This window comes from Rutilus rutilus (assembly GCF_951802725.1).
Source record: "Rutilus rutilus genome assembly, chromosome: 23".
NCBI lineage: Eukaryota > Metazoa > Chordata > Actinopteri > Cypriniformes > Leuciscidae > Rutilus > Rutilus rutilus.
Window position 1 is genome coordinate 998047 of NC_140233.1, and position 18410 is coordinate 1016456.

At 40.7% G+C, this 18410-nt stretch overlaps 2 protein-coding genes across 2 annotated transcripts in view; one reads left to right on the forward strand and one right to left on the reverse strand.

The window, feature by feature from the left end:
* LOC311283508 (stonustoxin subunit beta-like) overlaps nt 1-8190 on the forward strand; it is a 32236-nt gene extending 24046 nt beyond the window's left edge. Inside the window, exons 8-14 of the mRNA XM_084397954.1 lie at nt 3354-3488; nt 4282-4377; nt 5316-5444; nt 5726-5869; nt 7737-7780; nt 7894-7937; nt 8157-8190. Of these exons, the coding sequence (XP_084254080.1) occupies nt 3354-3488; nt 4282-4377; nt 5316-5444; nt 5726-5869; nt 7737-7780; nt 7894-7937; nt 8157-8158 (594 nt within the window). The 3' untranslated portion in view covers nt 8159-8190. The remainder of the gene's footprint in view (nt 1-3353; nt 3489-4281; nt 4378-5315; nt 5445-5725; nt 5870-7736; nt 7781-7893; nt 7938-8156) is intronic.
* The window catches only part of LOC311283512 (E3 ubiquitin-protein ligase RNF19B-like), a 320725-nt gene that overhangs the window by 233278 nt on the left and 69037 nt on the right, over nt 1-18410 (reverse strand). The gene's annotated exons all lie outside the window — the stretch shown is intronic.

Below are 18410 nucleotides of genomic sequence, written 5' to 3' on the forward strand. Positions count from 1 at the left end.
TTCCAGCACGGCAATCTCAGATTATGTCCCTAAAGAACCCGCGTATAAAGTAGTTCCGCATTACATTAATTAATTTGCACGCGAGTTTTATTTATTTTCATACCGTGTATATTCATATTCATGCACATATTTCCAGGCTCGGAATTGCTCACATGTATTAAAACTCCTAGCCAATACCAGATAATGATACACATGATACTGTATCTAAGGCAAAGCTGCATAATCAGCGCTCAGTGCTTCCTTTGTTAGCGCATACGGATCCACACCATTTATGACTGAAATGTTCGCATTGTACCTCTCTCTGTCTTGTGTTAATAGAGTCTCTTTATAATCTCTGTCACTTTGTCTCTTCATGATTTTCGTAACATTATAAATAGAAAGAAATATTCGAAATTTGCTTGTAAAACTCATAGACAGTATGGTAAAACATTGTAAACACAGCAGCTTTTGCCCTCAAAGATGGCGTCTCCGGGGAGGTCACGTGACATTAATTGGCCTGTGGGAACTATGTATACCGCAAAACAGGCTGTGATACGATTACGATATGATTAGATTCAGGGCTATATTGATATTACGTGCCTATTTTACACAACCACTTTGATTTTTATTGTTCACATTTACATATAATAAAGATAGAGCAAATGTTATGTGTATGTGGTGTGCTGGCCGAGGGGAGTGCTTAGAGCTCAGAATTTGGCCTGAACCCCCAAAAAGCAAACGGCCAAAGGACAGTCGGCAGGCGGATTTACTAAAAGCCCCTCCAAAATTGAGTGATGTAAATTGGCAGGCTGGTGTTTCGTGAAGGTGCCTGGCATCATCACCGCATGTGATCGTTAGTTAACCCTTTGACGCCTACGAGCATTTGGACTGGTGAGATTAGTTCTCGTTTAGATCGAGAATAAGGTTTATTTTAGGTTTCAGACATTTAAATACACATATGTTCTAGGCTAGCAAAACAATACATTTATAGTTCATAAAATACACACTGCGTCTATGGAAGCGGCAATACAAATCCTTATAATTATAAATTGATGATGTGTTTAGACACACATTGTGGAGGTAACTCTTAAATTTACTCTATTCTTCTCGCACTTCACCAGCCACTTACTTTAATGTATTTCGGGAGAAGTGGATGAATTGACGTGTTGTAGGCCTAAATTCTCTGAACTGCCGTGCATGGAGGCGGCCATCGTGCGTTACAGATCAACTAACATGAATCATGATCAAAAACAACATTTGCTCTTTTTCATCACCACTAGGCTAGGGCAGGCAAAATGCAAGATTGTATATTTAAATCTATACTATATAATGCTTATAACTCACCAATAGCAGATTACAAGAGGACAACACGTCTGTTGTTTTCCTCTTAGCTATTCCGAGATGTGTCTGAAGTAAAAAAAAAAAAGGAGAATTTCTAATCCAAGAGGAAGAAAGATTAGTACAACGCTTACCCGAATAATAAAGGAATCAAAGTGACAGATTTATCACATTTGTGATAGGTCTTCCAATACTTTGGAAATGTATGTAAGAACTATTTTCTTTCAATTTTATTAATTCTATTTTTGTTTTTGTTTTTGACATTATATACATTACATAACCAAAACAACCTTCTTAAGAATTTAGCAGTGTATATATATATATATATATATATATATTTTTTTTTTTAGCAAACCCTACTCATGTGCAGGCAAACCCAGGAGAGCCTAAATGCAAGCTCATGCAGGTAAAAAAAAAATGCATTCTGCTGAATAATATAGTTTAAGTTTGGTGAACTCTGACCTGTGAATTTGTGAGGCCAAGGCTTTAGACTGCTTTATTAAAGGGCCTCTATTATGCTATTTTAAAGTTTCCTAATGTTCTTTTGGAGTCTCCTACAACATGTTTACATGCATCAAAGGTAAAAAATAAAATAAAATAAAAACTGTATTAATTAATACATTTGCACATCACCACATTTTCAATGATTCTCAAACGACTCGTGAGATGAATCAATCTCTCTAAATCCTTCCTTTCCTTGAGCTACTCTGCTCTCATTGGCCAGACAGCTCAGTGTGTTGTGATTGGCCTACCACGTGAAGCGGGCGTTGAAAACAATAGCATAGACTGGAGCATAGGCTGTAAAAAAAGATGGACGACTCCCCTTCATTCTCTTCAAATTGGTGAGAACTGAACATAGACAGTATAAGAAATGGAGACAGCGACCCCATAGATTTCAACGGTGAAAAGTGAAGTCAATTAAGGCTGATTTATACTTCTGCGTTGGACCTACGCTGGAGCCTCTACGCTGTAGGCAACGCATGGTTTTCATTTATACTTCTGCATCGTTGTCCGCGTTGACGCGCAGAGGGAGCATGTGAAACCCGAGGGAGCGGTCCTAGCAGACCAATCTCAACGCTTGCGTCCGCGTAGAGTTGACGAGTTGTTACATTTTTGGAGAGGTGCACGTCAGGGTACGCCGAAGGGTACGCGCGCTACACACAGCCTACGATGTAGCTACGGCGTGAGTTTGACGCAGAAGTATAAATTGGGCTTTAGAAGCACTCACTTCCTGATGGCTGAGCGTACTGCGCAGACTCAAACTGAGCTTGACGACGTAGATGTGACGTGAGCAACCCGTCTGTCTTCTAGTAGCTGTGCCGAGAGAAATCTGAATCATTCCCTTCTGAAACTTGCAGAGACGGAGAGTGTGAGTAGGAGCTGTCCATAAGCTAGGAGCAGGAGAAACTTTATGACTCTCTATGGGCTTCTCCCTTGACTTTATCTGACTTTTTGCCTCCACGTCCCCCCGATCGCCCGCAAGCTTCTCCTCCTGTCCATACGGTAATCTCTCTACTGTGCGACAGAGAGTTGCGTGGTTATGACGCAATCGTTAGCCTATTTTTAAAAATACTGCATCTACGGGGCCATAACGTAAGCTACAAGGTAATGGAGCCTTTTATACATTTTCGTGTTTCTTTAGAAATAAATAATGGACATATGGAGTCTTTAAACGCCTCAGATGTAAAGTTATTCGCTGTCAAAGTGACGCCAAAATGAATGGGAGTCAATGGGATGCTAACAGCAGGTGATGGTCTGATAGCCAATGGATGCCCCCATGTGTAAACAACAATATTTGTATAATTTATATATATATATATATATATATATATATATATATATATATATATATATATATACATACATATATATATATATATATATACATACATATATATATATATATATATATATTACAAAAATTATACAAATATTGTTGTTTACTCCTTCGTCGTCATGTGATATCCACACTGTTACAATAAACATTAAAATAAGATGCTGAAAAATTTATCTTGGAGTTTCAAAATGTTTTACAGATATTCCAGGGAAAGAAGAAACACTCAACCACCTGTCTGTATACAGGTAGCAATCATCGTCCCATTGAGGAAACAAATTCATTTTTTTCTTTGCCCATTACTTTGGACTCTGATCTCTCTGAGGACATCAGTGTTGTAAGTATTATGACTTAATAAATGCAATACTTTAAAGATTGAACCAAAGTAGCATTTACAAAAATACAATTATATATTAAATGAACTTCTTCACAATCTGAAATAAATGTCTTTTTACATATATTTCTGCAAAAACGGGCATGTTATGGCAGGCAAAATTGACTGCAGTTTACAGGTGCCATTTCCAATATTCATAAATATAATATAACTTGCCATGAGGAAAATCAACCAAGCAACACAATTTCAAATCAGCTCAAACAAACCATTTCTGACCTTTGCAGAGTTTCTCTCAGTAATCTGGAGCAGTAATGTCACATGTGTCTCCTCTAGAGTTTCAGAAGAGATCTCAACAATGTCTCAAATTGTGCAAAGAGGTTCAGCCATAACAAATGTTAAATTGGTTTAAATTTAACCATGATCCAATGATCTAATCTGCTCTCCACATTCATTTCTTACCTTAAAACTCTTACATCTGAGACAAACTATGTAGTTAAATACCCATTTAGTCTCCTGAGCATTGAAAGAGAAACTTCTGAGCAATGAAATATTCTTTGACTAAAGTCTTCACAAAATGCTTTATTTTTTAAGGCATCTTGAAATTTAGATCTTTAAAATTAAAATCCTGGTAGGAATAGGGGTTGATTGTTTTGATGCAATGAATAATTAATTTTTTCACCTTGTTTATTTGTACAAATTATTATGAGTTCGAAATGAGACCAGAAATGCAGAGGTTTTTTTTTTTTTTTTTTTTTTTTTTTGCTATGATTTCTTATTCTTAAACTGTATGCTTCAGATAAAAAGTTTTGAAGCACAGTTTGAAGTGATGCCCATGGACGGAGAGGATCAGCTGTTCTGTGAAATCTGCAACACTATGACTGACATGGAAACTGTGAGATTTATATTTTACTTGAAGTTTTTCAGCCCTGCATTAGTGTCTTTTAAAAAAATTAATGTAGAGCTTTAATAGTTTGTGCAAATCTCAGTGTTAGTGGAAATATGAACACTTGAGATGTGAAACCAGTTATTTCAGAAAGACAAACTGAGAAGTTTAACAAAGAATAATCTGGATTACAGATTAGAATAATATAGAGCTGGTAAGCCCCGCCCCCTTCCGCTAACCCCGCTGGACCTCGAGGTTGAAAAACCGTCAATGCAAGTGAATGGGAGAAAATAATTATTTTCTGGTCCCGTTTGAATTGTGCCATGAATGTGAACATATGTTGTCTGTGAATTTTTTATATAATCTTTCGTGTAAAGAATGCTACAATTTAGCGGGTAGAAGTTTGATACGGGTAGACTTTGTGTGAGAGCACTTTGTGGACTACAACTCTTCGCTGCTTTCGACGCGTTTGAAACGTCACCACCACTCGCACACGGACACTAGCTCACGGATCCCGCTAAACATGACTGTGTCTTTGGTGCACTTCACCGCCTTCTTTCAGGGAGAGGACAAAATCGTTGAGGTTGGCGAAAACCACGGGTAAGTCAACTTTATGAGGTGACGTCACATAGGCGACATGTAGTCTTTCTCGTTATGTCTTTTCCACAACTGCTAGCCGAAGAATCATACCATATACTGTCAAACTCGTAACATGAAAAGTTATATAAAAAATTCACAGACAACATATGTTCACATTCATGGCACAATTCAAACGGGACCAGAAAATAATTATTTTCTCCCATTCACTTGCATTGACGGTTTTTCAACCTCGAGGTCCAGTGGGGATTTACGGATGGGCGGGACTTACCAGCTCTATATGTTCCACCCTGATCTTGGTACAATTGAAAACATGCTGTTTTTTCTAAATAAAACCATATTTCTTCCAGAGGTGCTCTATTGTTGAGCTGCCAGAAGTCCTGACTCTACATTTGAAGAGGTTTTACTTGGATTACAACTACATGACTTTCAGGAAGAACAACTGTCCTGTTGAAATTCCTCTCCGGTTATCAGCTCAGGTTTGACTACTCTGTGATTCCCACGTGTGTAAAGCTAAATTTTTCTTGTTTTATTTCTGATTCTGACACTTCATTTATAACATATAGCCAACGTGAATGTGCTCCATTGATTCACTTTAGTGGTTTCAGTAGTGGACATCTGCATTCATAACCAGCTAAATATTATAGAGTATAGACCTGGTATCAATCAGGATTTGTGTATACAGTATATAGGAATGAATACAGTAGCAATATTTATAATGTTTTGATATTTTAAATATATGTCGTATCTGTTATTTCAGGAAGAGGGTGGTGTTCATCATGTCTATGACCTGTACGCTATAGTCAATCACACTGGTTCCCTCAGTGATGGACACTACTATGCTGACATCAAGTCATCTGAGGACCATCAGTGGTATCGATTTAATGACTTCAATGTGGACATGGTGAGTTTCTCTCCCTCTATTGAAATACTCTATACATACAATATATACTTTCATTTTCACATAGATCACAGTTGACATTTCTGCATTTATGATTTCTTGATTTGGGTATAAAGCTGACAAAGCAAACATCCAAAGCTGATATAACATGTAAACAAATGGAAGACTTGTGTAATCTTTGTGTAATGTGTACTGTCCGATGAAGATGAAGAAGATGCAAAAGGGTTCCAAAAAAAAAAAGAAGAGTTTAAGTAAAGCAAACTCCGGTAATTCCACAGGCATAGAACAAACAAAACGGCATGTGAAACATGACAATACTTAACAGAAGGGCTAATACACATGATGATAATGAACAGAATACTAACAGGTGCGATCTAATTAATCAGTAACCATTGTGATAAACTAGTGTCTGGATAATGAGAACAAATGAAAACAAAGGCAGGCAAACTGAGCATTACTGTGACAGTACATCACCCCCAACTGAGGAGAGAGGGTGAGGGCTCTGGAGGAGGACAAGGGACAAGCAAAGGGCTGGAGACTAGATGCGATGGTGGCGGGAGAAACCAAGGTGGTGATGATGGTGGAAGGAGCCAGGAGCAGGAGTAGCCAGGTGGTGACCCCGAGAGCAGCCAGGATGATAGCCCACGTCAAAGTCGATGGAGGAGGGGAGCCATGGTGGAGACTTGGCTGACGACAACCGGGTGAAGACTGACGGAGATAAAGCCGATGGAAATGGAGCTCTGGGCGCAGATGGAGAGCTAATCCCCTCCCATTCCGAAGGTGGTTTAACTCCTACAGTGGCCGTATTATTTCAAATCTGCCGGCAAACGCGAGCAAATCTCCCTCTCGCATTCGTCACGGTGCCACTGCGTGTAAAAAAAAAGAAAGGCGAAGCTTGTATGTCCCTCTTTGTCTAATGTATTTTCAAGATGGAGGTGCATCATGGCTTCCGCCATTCGAGCGACTCGCTCGTATGTATTCTAAATGGCAGATTATACACTTACGAGAATACTTAATTAGCTGGTTGAAGTGATTACACATTAATGAGAATGTATAATTTTGAAATAACAACTTGTTCTTTGCTAAAAATCAACTTAAAATATTATATAGTGTAGCTTTAAGCCAAAATGGGGATCAACCTTGAACAAATTGCAACAGAAGCAAACTCAACTGATTTTGTATCCTCAATATGTCCTGAGTAAGGAAAAAAAAGTCCAGAAGAATCCCATTAGGGGAAAGTTTGGAAAAAGACCCAAATATAGCCTATTCATACGCCTCTTCTTTCTTCTTCTTACGTGAATAGGGTAAATATTTTAACCTTTAGATATCACCATGAAAATTACTGAGTTGATTACTTACATCAAGACAAACAAAAAATGTATTACAAGTTTTTTGAAATTGTTTGTTAACATGGACAAATGGTGCATAATCTAATTACATATGTGCTAATTTGCATAAATACCATAACAGATCTAAACATTGGGTATAGCCAGGGGAAAATGTCTTGTTGAATCTTGTTGACACATAACAGTAAAAGACTTAATGTTAATGTCTGAATGGAACCCATTTAGGCAACCCATGAGCATTAATACACAGAGGCAGGAAGAAGTACTTTAAATCAGCCTTTATTAATTATTATTGCAGAGATGGGGTTTGGGGCAATGCAGAAGACAAAAGGTAAGTAAAATAAAAAGTGAATCCCCAGAAACAGTCCCACAAACCCCAAACCCCATCTCTGCAATAATAATTAATAAAGGCTGATTTCTAAAGTATACAAGCTGTGCTGTGTGACTGAAGTATTAGTGTATGTCGTCTTTCTTAAGTGTGTTTGTATAATTACTCACGACTTGTGTTATTTTTTTCCTCAAAGCGTTCCTTGAACGCCGTCTTCAGTAACGAGAGCTCCACACACAGGTATCAGTTTTATTTCTGATCACAGCAGCTTTAGAGACTTTTGTTCATGACAGATATTAATGTTTCTGTGAGCTCATATCTGAGCGGATCTTAAAGTGTGTGTTTCTCCACAGGAGTTCAGAAGCCTGTTTACTCGTGTACAGACACGGAGAGCAGTGTGAGTATCACAGTATTTCAGTCTGAAAGCTTTCTGCTGTAACATATTGACAATAAATGATTTGCAGAGTTCGGTCAGCAACAGACAATAAATCGTTCACAGCTATATGCCATAACCTACTGTAAAAAATACAATGTTAAACTTGTGCATATATGAGCCATTTCTTTTCTCTTCCTTGGATGTGTTTTGTGATAGTGTTTTGTGTGTTGATGTTGTCAGGAGCGGCTTTATAAACTCATCCTGTGTGACCGAATCTGAATCTTCTTCATCTGGACCTGCAGAGATCGCAGGAACTTTATTCTACAGAACACGGGAATATAAAGAATCTAAACCACACACTCAACTCTACAGTCTTTTAAAAAATATTCCTAAATGTATAAAAATAATTACATTGTGCATGTCACTCATGATTACTTGTGTTTCTAGATGAACAGTGGCTGTAAAACACCTGCACACATCTGTTAAAACTGCAGCTTTTCACATTAAACAAATAATCCAAGAAAAATATTTTTTATCTTTAATGTGAAAAATAGAAACCAACAAAACTGACATAACAAACAAGTAGAAACTTTTATGGAAAAAAAGAGCATTAAACCCAAATATTGTTGTGTTAGTGCATTAGTCTCAGACATGTGTTTATGACTGAATAAACATACACTCACACTCTCTTACACACACACACACACACACACACAGACACACAGACACACACTCTGATCCTTCATTGTAGAGCTCAGTTTGACAGGATCTGGTTTCTGAGTGTTAAAGAGCAGCACATCTGATAATCGTGTGTGTGTGTGTGTCAGCAGCAGACGTCAGTTTATCTCTTCTACTGAAATCAGATTCAGTTTATTCCTCAGACAGAAGAGCTGCAGAATTACACACTACACACACACACACACCAAACTGATATATATAGACACAAGGAACACATTTAATATGGGGTTGGAATATATATATATATATATATAAATATATATATATATATATATATATATATATATATATATATATATATATATATATATATATATATATATATATATATATATATATATATATATATATATATATATATATATATATATATATAGAGGAATACAACTGAATAGATGTGAACTAAAACACTGTCACTGACTGACACTCAGAATCACATGATGTTCAGTCTGAACTAAAGCAGATTGTGTTGGACTGGTCTGCTTTAATGATAGTAGGCATTGGTGTAATTGTTTTTTTTTATTTATTTTTTTTAACATTTCCTGAGAACTTTTTAGATTTTCTATCAGATATTAAAATATTGTTGTAAGGAAATATAGTTAAATTGCTGTATCTAAAAATAGACAGACAGTGTTTAATTTCTAGGGTGAGAGTGACTGATACTATTGAAACTTTGAGCTGTTTTAGAAACACAGTCTATTCGCAATGAAAGCGTTCAAACTGCAATATTAAACACACAGAACAACTGCAAAGAGTCCAATGTGTAAACGATATGATTTAGGCATTAAATCCAGCAGAAACTCCAGAACAATCTGCATATTTCTACACGCTCAGGACAGCCGTCAGTCCCTGAAGCTCACCGTCCGAGTTCAGCGTTTCTCCACTTTACACACTCTTATGATCCCAGTAAAGCCAGTCCAGCGTTTCTCCACTCTTACACACTCTTATGATCCCAGTAAAGCCAGTCCAGCGTTTCTCCACTTTACACACTCTTATGATCCCAGTAAAGCCAGTCCAGCGTTTCTCCACTCTTACACACTCTTATGATCCCAGTAAAGCCAGTCCAGCGTTTCTCCACTCTTACACACTCTTATGATCCCAGTAAAGCCAGTCCAGCGTTTCTCCACTCTTACACACTCTTATGATCCCAGTAAAGCCAGTCCAGCGTTTCTCCACTCTTACACACTCTTATGATCCCAGTAAAGCCAGTCCAGCGTTTCTCCACTCTTACAAACTCTTATGATCCCAGTAAAGCCAGTCCAGCGTTTCTCCACTTTACACACTCTTATGATCCCAGTAAAGCCAGTCTAGCGTTTCTCCACTCTTACACACTCTTATGATCCCAGTAAAGCCAGTCCAGCGTTTCTCCACTTTACACACTCTTATGATCCCAGTAAAGCCAGTCCAGCGTTTCTCCACTTTACACACTCTTATGATCCCAGTAAAGCCAGTCCAGCGTTTCTCCACTCTTACACACTCTTATGATCCCAGTAAAGCCAGTCCAGCGTTTCTCCACTTTACACACTCTTATGATCCCAGTAAAGCCAGTCCAGCGTTTCTCCACTTTACACACTCTTATGATCCCAGTAAAGCCAGTCCAGCGTTTCTCCACTTTACACACTCTTATGATCCCAGTAAGGCCAGTCCAGCGTTTCTCCACTCTTACACACTCTTGTGATCCCAGTAAAGCCAGTCTAGCGTTTCTCCACTCTTACACACTCTTATGATCCCAGTAAAGCCAATCCAGCGTTTCTCCACTTTACACACTCTTATGATCCCAGTAAAGCCAGTCTAGCGTTTCTCCACTCTTACACACTCTTATGATCCCAGTAAAGCCAGTCCAGCGTTTCTCCACTTTACACACTCTTATGATCCCAGTAAAGCCAGTCCAGCGTTTCTCCACTTTACACACTCTTATGATCCCAGTAAAGCCAGTCCAGCGTTTCTCCACTCTTACACACTCTTATGATCCCAGTAAAGCCAGTCCAGCGTTTCTCCACTCTTACACACTCTTATGATCCCAGTAAGGCCAGTCCAGCATTTCTCCACTCTTACACACTCTTATGATCCCAGTAAAGCCAGTCTAGCGTTTCTCCACTCTTACACACTCTTATGATCCCAGTAAAGCCAGTCCAGCGTTTCTCCACTCTTACACACTCTTATGATCCCAGTAAAGCCAGTCTAGCGTTTCTCCACTCTTACACACTCTTATGATCCCAGTAAAGCCAGTCCAGCGTTTCTCCACTCTTACACACTCTTATGATCCCAGTAAAGCCAGTCCAGCGTTTCTCCACTTTACACACTCTTATGATCCCAGTAAAGCCAGTCCAGCGTTTCTCCACTCTTACACACTCTTATGATCCCAGTAAAGCCAGTCCAGCGTTTCTCCACTCTTACACACTCTTATGATCCCAGTAAAGCCAGTCCGAGCTGTAATGTGATTGGTTAATGAGACATAATGAGACACAGCTGACACTCGTTGAGGATCCTCTTTCTCCAATGGCAGAGACAGAGGTTTGATCTTGTTGGAGCGTATCCCCTTTTCTGTCTGTTTAAAAAAAAAAAAAAAAAATTATAATAAACTTTTGTAATTTTGCATGAATACTCGTGTCTCCATGTCTTCCTGTCTTTAGTAGGGAACCTATGCGCGGATAATATTCTCTGGGTGAAATTCCCAGGGTGGTGTAGTCTAGATCAGTGGTTTTCAACCTCTCCTGCAGGGACCCCCTGACAGGCCATGGCTGCGTTCGAAACCGCAAACTTCCCTACTCAATCTCAAAAAAGAGTAGGCGAGCAAAAAATATGTACGAATCCAAAAGAGTAGGCGAGAATTACCTGGGTGACGTACTAATTATCGCGAGATTCGGACTTAAGTGCGTCCGAATATGCCTACTTTCCTACTATATAGTAGGCGAAAACAGTACGTGAAGGAAGCAGTACGTCCGAAACATCAGTATTCATAAAAGAGTAGGCGAGAAGTTCCCGGATGGCTTACTGCTTTCGGCCAGATTTTCGAGTGCTCAACCGATGGATACTCTTCTATCCCAGGAGGCCACGCGAGAGGATACGTCATTATCAAACATCGCAGAGATCAGAGACGCGGCGCTTTCAAATGTGAGTAAACACAGTTCCTTGTGTTAAAATTGCATGTGTTGAACTACTGTAGAGTAAACTGTTGAATTGTTGAAGGTGTAAAGACGTTACACAGTATAGTATAGTTGTGATTTTGCTGTAAAAACACGTTTTATTATGTATAACGTTAGCTAACGGGAGCTCCATTAAGGACAAGTTACGTCTCTGGATTTACATAAACCATATACATCTTAAAGACGCTTATTTTAAATGTCTATTTACATCTGACAGAAAAATCTTCAGTAAGTATTGCAGAAGAGCACATCACAACATGATATAGACATCTGAGTGATGAATGTGTGCTATTATGTAGAACAAATCTATAAAGTAATAAACATAAGTTATCTATTTTATTTGTCCATTACTGTTGATAAATTGAGGAACATTTATATTGGATAAAAAGTTAAAACAACCTCAACATGTAAATGTAGTGTTGAGCTCATAAATCACAGAGGTTTTGTGAATCTTGTCTGGATGTTACAGGGACAGATGAACGTGTTTATCCGGTGGAGAGTGGCTGAAGAAGGCTTTGAGTGAGTATACTACAGAAATGAATAATAAAATCTATTTAAATATTAAGTTGTAGTTTATTTTAATTATTGTAATTTCAAACAGAGCTATTACAGCACTTTTCTGATTCTTGATTTCTGTGCATTTGCTGCAGAGCTTCTGTGGTGGAGCAGGACCTGCAAGGGAAGATGATGGCGGCATTTGTGAAAAAAAGCGTTTTTGTCTTCTAGATAATACTGAAATCAAATGACATTGTGCGTTTAAAATGACTGCTTTTGTGTTATGTTTGTGCATTTTTGTAGGATCTGAAATGTCAGCGGCTGGTGTGAGCACTGAGGATGAGGAGCCCAGAGCTGAATCCTGGAGATGGTGCCATGGACGAGACCCTCCATCACTCCGCCTGCCCTTACGAGTCCCTCCATCACTCCACCTGCCCTTACGAGACCCTCCATCACTCCACCTGCCCTTACGAGACCCTCCATCACTCCACCAGCCCTTACGAGACCCTCCATCACTCCAACTGCCCTTACGAGTCCCTCCATCACTCCAACTGCCCTTACGAGTCCCTCCATCACTCCACCTGCCCTTACGAGACCCTCCATCACTCCACCTGCCCTTACGAGACCCTCCATCACTCCACCTGCCCTTACGAGACCCTCCATCACTCCAACTGCCCTTACGAGTCCCTCCATCACTCCGCCTGCCCTTACGAGACCCTCCATCACTCCGCCTGCCCTTACGAGACCCTCCATCACTCCACCTGCCCTTACGAGACCCTCCATCACTCCACCTGCCCTTACGAGACCCTCCATCACTCCAACTGCCCTTACGAGTCCCTCCATCACTCCACCTGCCCTTACGAGACCCTCCATCACTCCACCTGCCCTTACGGGTCCCTCCATCACTCCAACTGCCCTTACGAGTCCCTCCATCACTCCACCTGCCCTTACTCCAACTGTCCTTACAAGACCCTCCTTCACTCCACCTGCCCTTACTCCACCTGCCCTTACGAGACCCTCCATCACTCCACCTGCCCTTACGAGACCCTCCATCACTCCACCTGCCCTTACTCCAACTGTCCTTACAAGACCCTCCTTCACTCCACCTGCCCTTACTCCACCTGCCCTTACGAGACCCTCCATCACTCCACCTGCCCTTACTCCAACTGTTCTTACAAGACCCTCCTTCACTCCACCTGCCCTTACTCCACCTGTCCTTACGAGACCCTCCATCACTCCACCTGCCCTTACTCCAACTGTCCTTACAAGACCCTCCTTCACTCCACCTGCCCTTACTCCACCTGCCCTTACGAGACCCTCCATCACTCCACCTGTCCTGACGAGACCCTCCATCACTCCACCTGCCCTTACTCCAACTGTCCTTACAAGACCCTCCTTCACTCCACCTGCCCTTACTCCACCTGCCCTTACAAGACCCTCCATCACTCCACCTGCCCTTACGGGTCCCTCCATCACTCCACCTGCCCTTACGGGTCCCTCCATCACTCCAATTGCCCTTACGAGTCCCTCCATCACTCCACCTGCCCTTACTCCACCTGCCCTTACGAGACCCTCCATCACTCCACCTGCCCTTACAAGACCCTCCATCACTCCACCTGTCCTTACGAGACCCTCCATCACTCCACCTGCCCTTACTCCACCTGCCCTTACGAGACCCTCCATCACTCCACCTGCCCTTACAAGACCCTCCATCACTCCACCTGCCCTTACGGGTCCCTCCATCACTCCAATTGCCCTTACGAGTCCCTCCATCACTCCAACTGTCCTTACAAGACCCTCCATCACTCCACCTGCCCTTACGAGACCCTCCATCACTCCACCTGCCCTTACGAGACCCTCCATCACTCCACTTGCCCTTACGGGTCCCTCCATCACTCCAACTGCCCTTACGAGTCCCTCCATCACTCCACCTGTCCTTACGAGACCCTCCATCACTCCACCTGCCCTTACTCCAACTGTCCTTACGAGACCCTCCTTCACTCCACCTCCCCTTACCAGACCCTCCATCACTCCACCAGCCCTTACTCCACCTGCCCTTACAAGACCCTCCATCACTCCACCTGTCCTTACGAGACCCTCCATCACTCCACCTGCCCTTACTCCAACTGTCCTTACGAGACCCTCCTTCACTCCACCTGCCCTTACAAGACCCTCCATCACTCCACCAGCCCTTACTCCACCTGCCCTTACGAGACCATCCATCACTCCACCTGTCCTTACGAGACCCTCCTTCACTCCAACTGCCCTTACGAGTCCCTCCATCACTCCACCTGTCCTTACGAGACCCTCCTTCACTCCACCTGCCCTTACGAGACCCTCCATCACTCCACCTGCCCTTACTCCACCTGTCCTTACGAGACCCCCCATCACTCCACCTGCCCTTTTTTGACAGCACTGACGTAATCACAGACTTGCTCATCCCGATTTAAAATCTTAAATATCAAACGTGTTTGATATGATCAAACAAGACCCTCCATCACTCCACCTGCCCTTACGAGACCCTCCATCACTCCACCTGCCCTTACGAGACCCTCCTTCACTCCACCTGCCCTTTTTTGACAGCACTGACGTAATCACAGACTTGCTCATCCCGATTTAAAATCTTAAATATCAAACATGTTTGATATGATCGGGGCGAGCCCGATTTGTGTGAGAGCAGATCGGGAGGTGCAAGATTCGATCTGTGAACGCCTCACATTACACGAGTCCCTCCATCACTCCACCTGCCCTTACGAGACCCTCCATCACTCCCACCTGCCCTTACGAGACCCTCCATCACTCCTCCTGCCCTTACGAGACCCTCCATCACTCCAGCTGCCCTTACGAGACCCTCCATCACTCCACCTGCCCTTACGAGACCCTCCACCAGCCCTTATGAGACCCTCCATCACTCCACCTGCCCTTACGAGACCCTGCATCACTCCACCTGCCCTTATTGCCTCAGATTGTGAAGCACAACACATCACGCAACAACCTCAGCGCCTTCAGCCTACATACATGATTGTAGTTTGAATAAAGCTTTGTTTCATGTGTTGACTTGTATATGCATTTGTTTATTGTGTGATGGTCACTTTGATACATTCGTTTACTAATTTATTGTAAAAAACATCGTTGTCAGTAAATAAAATATAATTATTTAATGAATGCTTTATTTATTGTTTGAATGAAAATGTAGATATGTTCACTATATACACATCTAGAGTGTATTCATAGCTATTTCATATGACATGCATATTAATGATACTTTTTCACATATAAAATCAACAGTTTTCTCCAAAGGCGAATCTTTGCACAGCTGCCTTTTGTGCAGACATTACAAATGCTGAGGAAAACGTACTCGGTTACTAACGTAACCTCGGTTCTCTCTAGAGAGAGGAACGAGTACTGCGTAGAATACGCTAGGGGAAAATCCTTTTCCACGAGAATACTGAAGCCAAAAAATTATCCTTAATTTTGTATTAATGTAAAACGCGTTGCGGCAGCATACAGACATAGGCGAGGCAGCTCGCGCGCCTATTGGCTGGTCTGCTGGCAACTGCTTAAGCCTATCGAGCGAGACCTAGAGTGACGTCAGACCCAATGAGTCACGTCCCTGCGTCACGTCCCGCCCAAACGGGCGTGGCTTAGGTCTATAAATACCGCTCGCAGGCTTCATATCTCTGGTTTTTCATAGTCGAAGCAACCAGAGCGCGTGCAGGCACGGCAGGATACACAGTACTCGTTCCTCTCTCTAGAGAGAACCGAGGTTACGTTAGTAACCGAGTACGTTCTCTTACGAGAGATACTCTCGTACTGCATAGAATACGCTAGGGGAACCTACTGTAAAACGCCGTGCGTGCTGGGATCTGATACTATAGACTCAAGGGCGACAGCCCGGAGTTCATACAGTACACAATCACACAGGGGACTCACAGGGAATCCTGGAAGAGGAGGGGTTTAGCCACTATCTTACTATATGGCAGCATAGAGCAGCACTGCAATTCTCAATAGCTGCATAACTGACAGTGTCAGTTTATGAGATTTGGCCATACTAGACCGACAGTAGTCTGGCCTGTAGTGCGGGAACCTCTAGGTTGTAAAACCTTATAAATGTAGACGGAGAGGCCCAGCCTGCCGCCATACAAATATCTTGCAAGGCAATCCCACTTGACCAGGCCCACGATGAAGCCATGCTTCTCGTGGAGTGCGCCTTGACACCCAGTATAATTTTTTGGCTTCAGTATTCTCGTGGAAAAGGATTTTCCCCTAGCGTATTCTACGCAGTACGAGAGTATCTCTCGTAAGAGAACTGTTCTAGGTAGAGCTGTCAAGTTACTGATGTTATGAGGTATATATATATATATATATATATATATATATATATATATATATATATATATCTCATGGGTTTGCATACATAATATGATATTTTATACACAGGAAAAAATAACCTACAAGGTTGAATATCTTAATATATATTTTCTTAAATAATTCATTATAATACATAAAAAAAACAAAAAAAACATTTTTTGTTATTTATAGGCCTGAGGGATGAAAAGAGTTAAATTCAACAAGAAAAAGAAAAACAAAGCAGTAAGCCACTTTTGCTTGTGGATGAAAATGTTTGGATATAAAATAAAGAAATTAACAACATATTCAAGAGATGACAATTTTGTGATTTTGTAATAAAAATAAATAATATCGTTAAGGATAAAACGGTGGGTCACATTAGTAGGGTTAAATATCAAATTAACCCTAAATGTATAAAATAAATGGGCAGCAGTTTCTTCAAAAAGACCACAAAATGAGCAAGTTTAATCAATAAAGATATTTACAGATAGATTAATTAAACGTGTCGTTCAAATCTTTTAAGTTGTTGCGTGTGTGATAACGCGTCGTAGGTCACATGATAACGTCAACATGGCAGATGTCCGGCTCGCATTCATACTTAACGAGATCTGGCTATAAAGTACCTACTCTTTTAGCGCTCGTTAAGTAAGTACTTATTGAAATTAAGTACCTACTCATTGAGTATGCGGTTTTGGGCGCAGCCACTGTTTCTGTTTTAACCCTGAAATGGCACACCTGATTCAATTAATTAAAGGCTTAATGAGTAGTTGACTAATTGATTAATTGACTAAGTCCTACTCTTCCTACTCTAGAAACTACTCATTAATTGAATCAGGTGTGCCATTTCAGGGTTAAAACAGAAACATGGCCTGTCAGGGGGTCCCTGCTGGAGAGGTTGAAAACCACTGGTCTAGATCAAAACATATGTAGTGTTATTTTTCCCTCGTGGTTGCCACAACAGAATAACCCAGAAGAAACTAGTTACCTCAGAGGATCCAGGAGTCTTTTCAATGATCAAATGTAGAAGTTCTGCTGTGTCTCGTTGTTCATGAACTTGGGGTTTGAGGGAGAGTAAGCAAATAACAATCAAACACTTATATTGAATATTTATTTATATTGACTGAATAGTCAGGGGGCCAAAACTGATATTAAAACTTTGTTGGACACTTTTTGGTTCAAGTAGGGGAGAGCGGGGCACAACCTAACGCTTTTTGACTTTCTCAGTTTGTGTAAATCTACTTATGGTTCAGAGTATTTATTTTTTCCCACATTAATTTCCCACATGTCTAGTACAATTATGTGGTTTTGTTTTATTAATACAGTATATACTTTTTTCTTGATATACCCCGAAATAATGGAAGTGAAATGTGACAACATGCCCCATAGGTGGGGTACATTGTAACATGAGAGGGGCACATTGTAACATAACATATGGCAGCTTAAAATGTTATCTGATCGAATAAAAAAAATATACAAAACAAACTAAAATATTTTCTAAATAAAATACAATTAAAAAACGTTTTCAAATAAAATAATGGCAATTTTTAATAATTAAATATAAACTAATTTTTGAGTTTTGACTACGAACACATGAAAACACAGCTATACAACATAGTTCAAAACAAATAAATAATTAGTAATTTCTGAACATTGACTCTCAGTCTTTATTCACCTTTTTCTCACGTTTTCTCAATAAAATTAATAAAAGTATAGAATATAATAGCATATTTCTAATAGGGGCACATTGTAACGCAGTGTTACAACA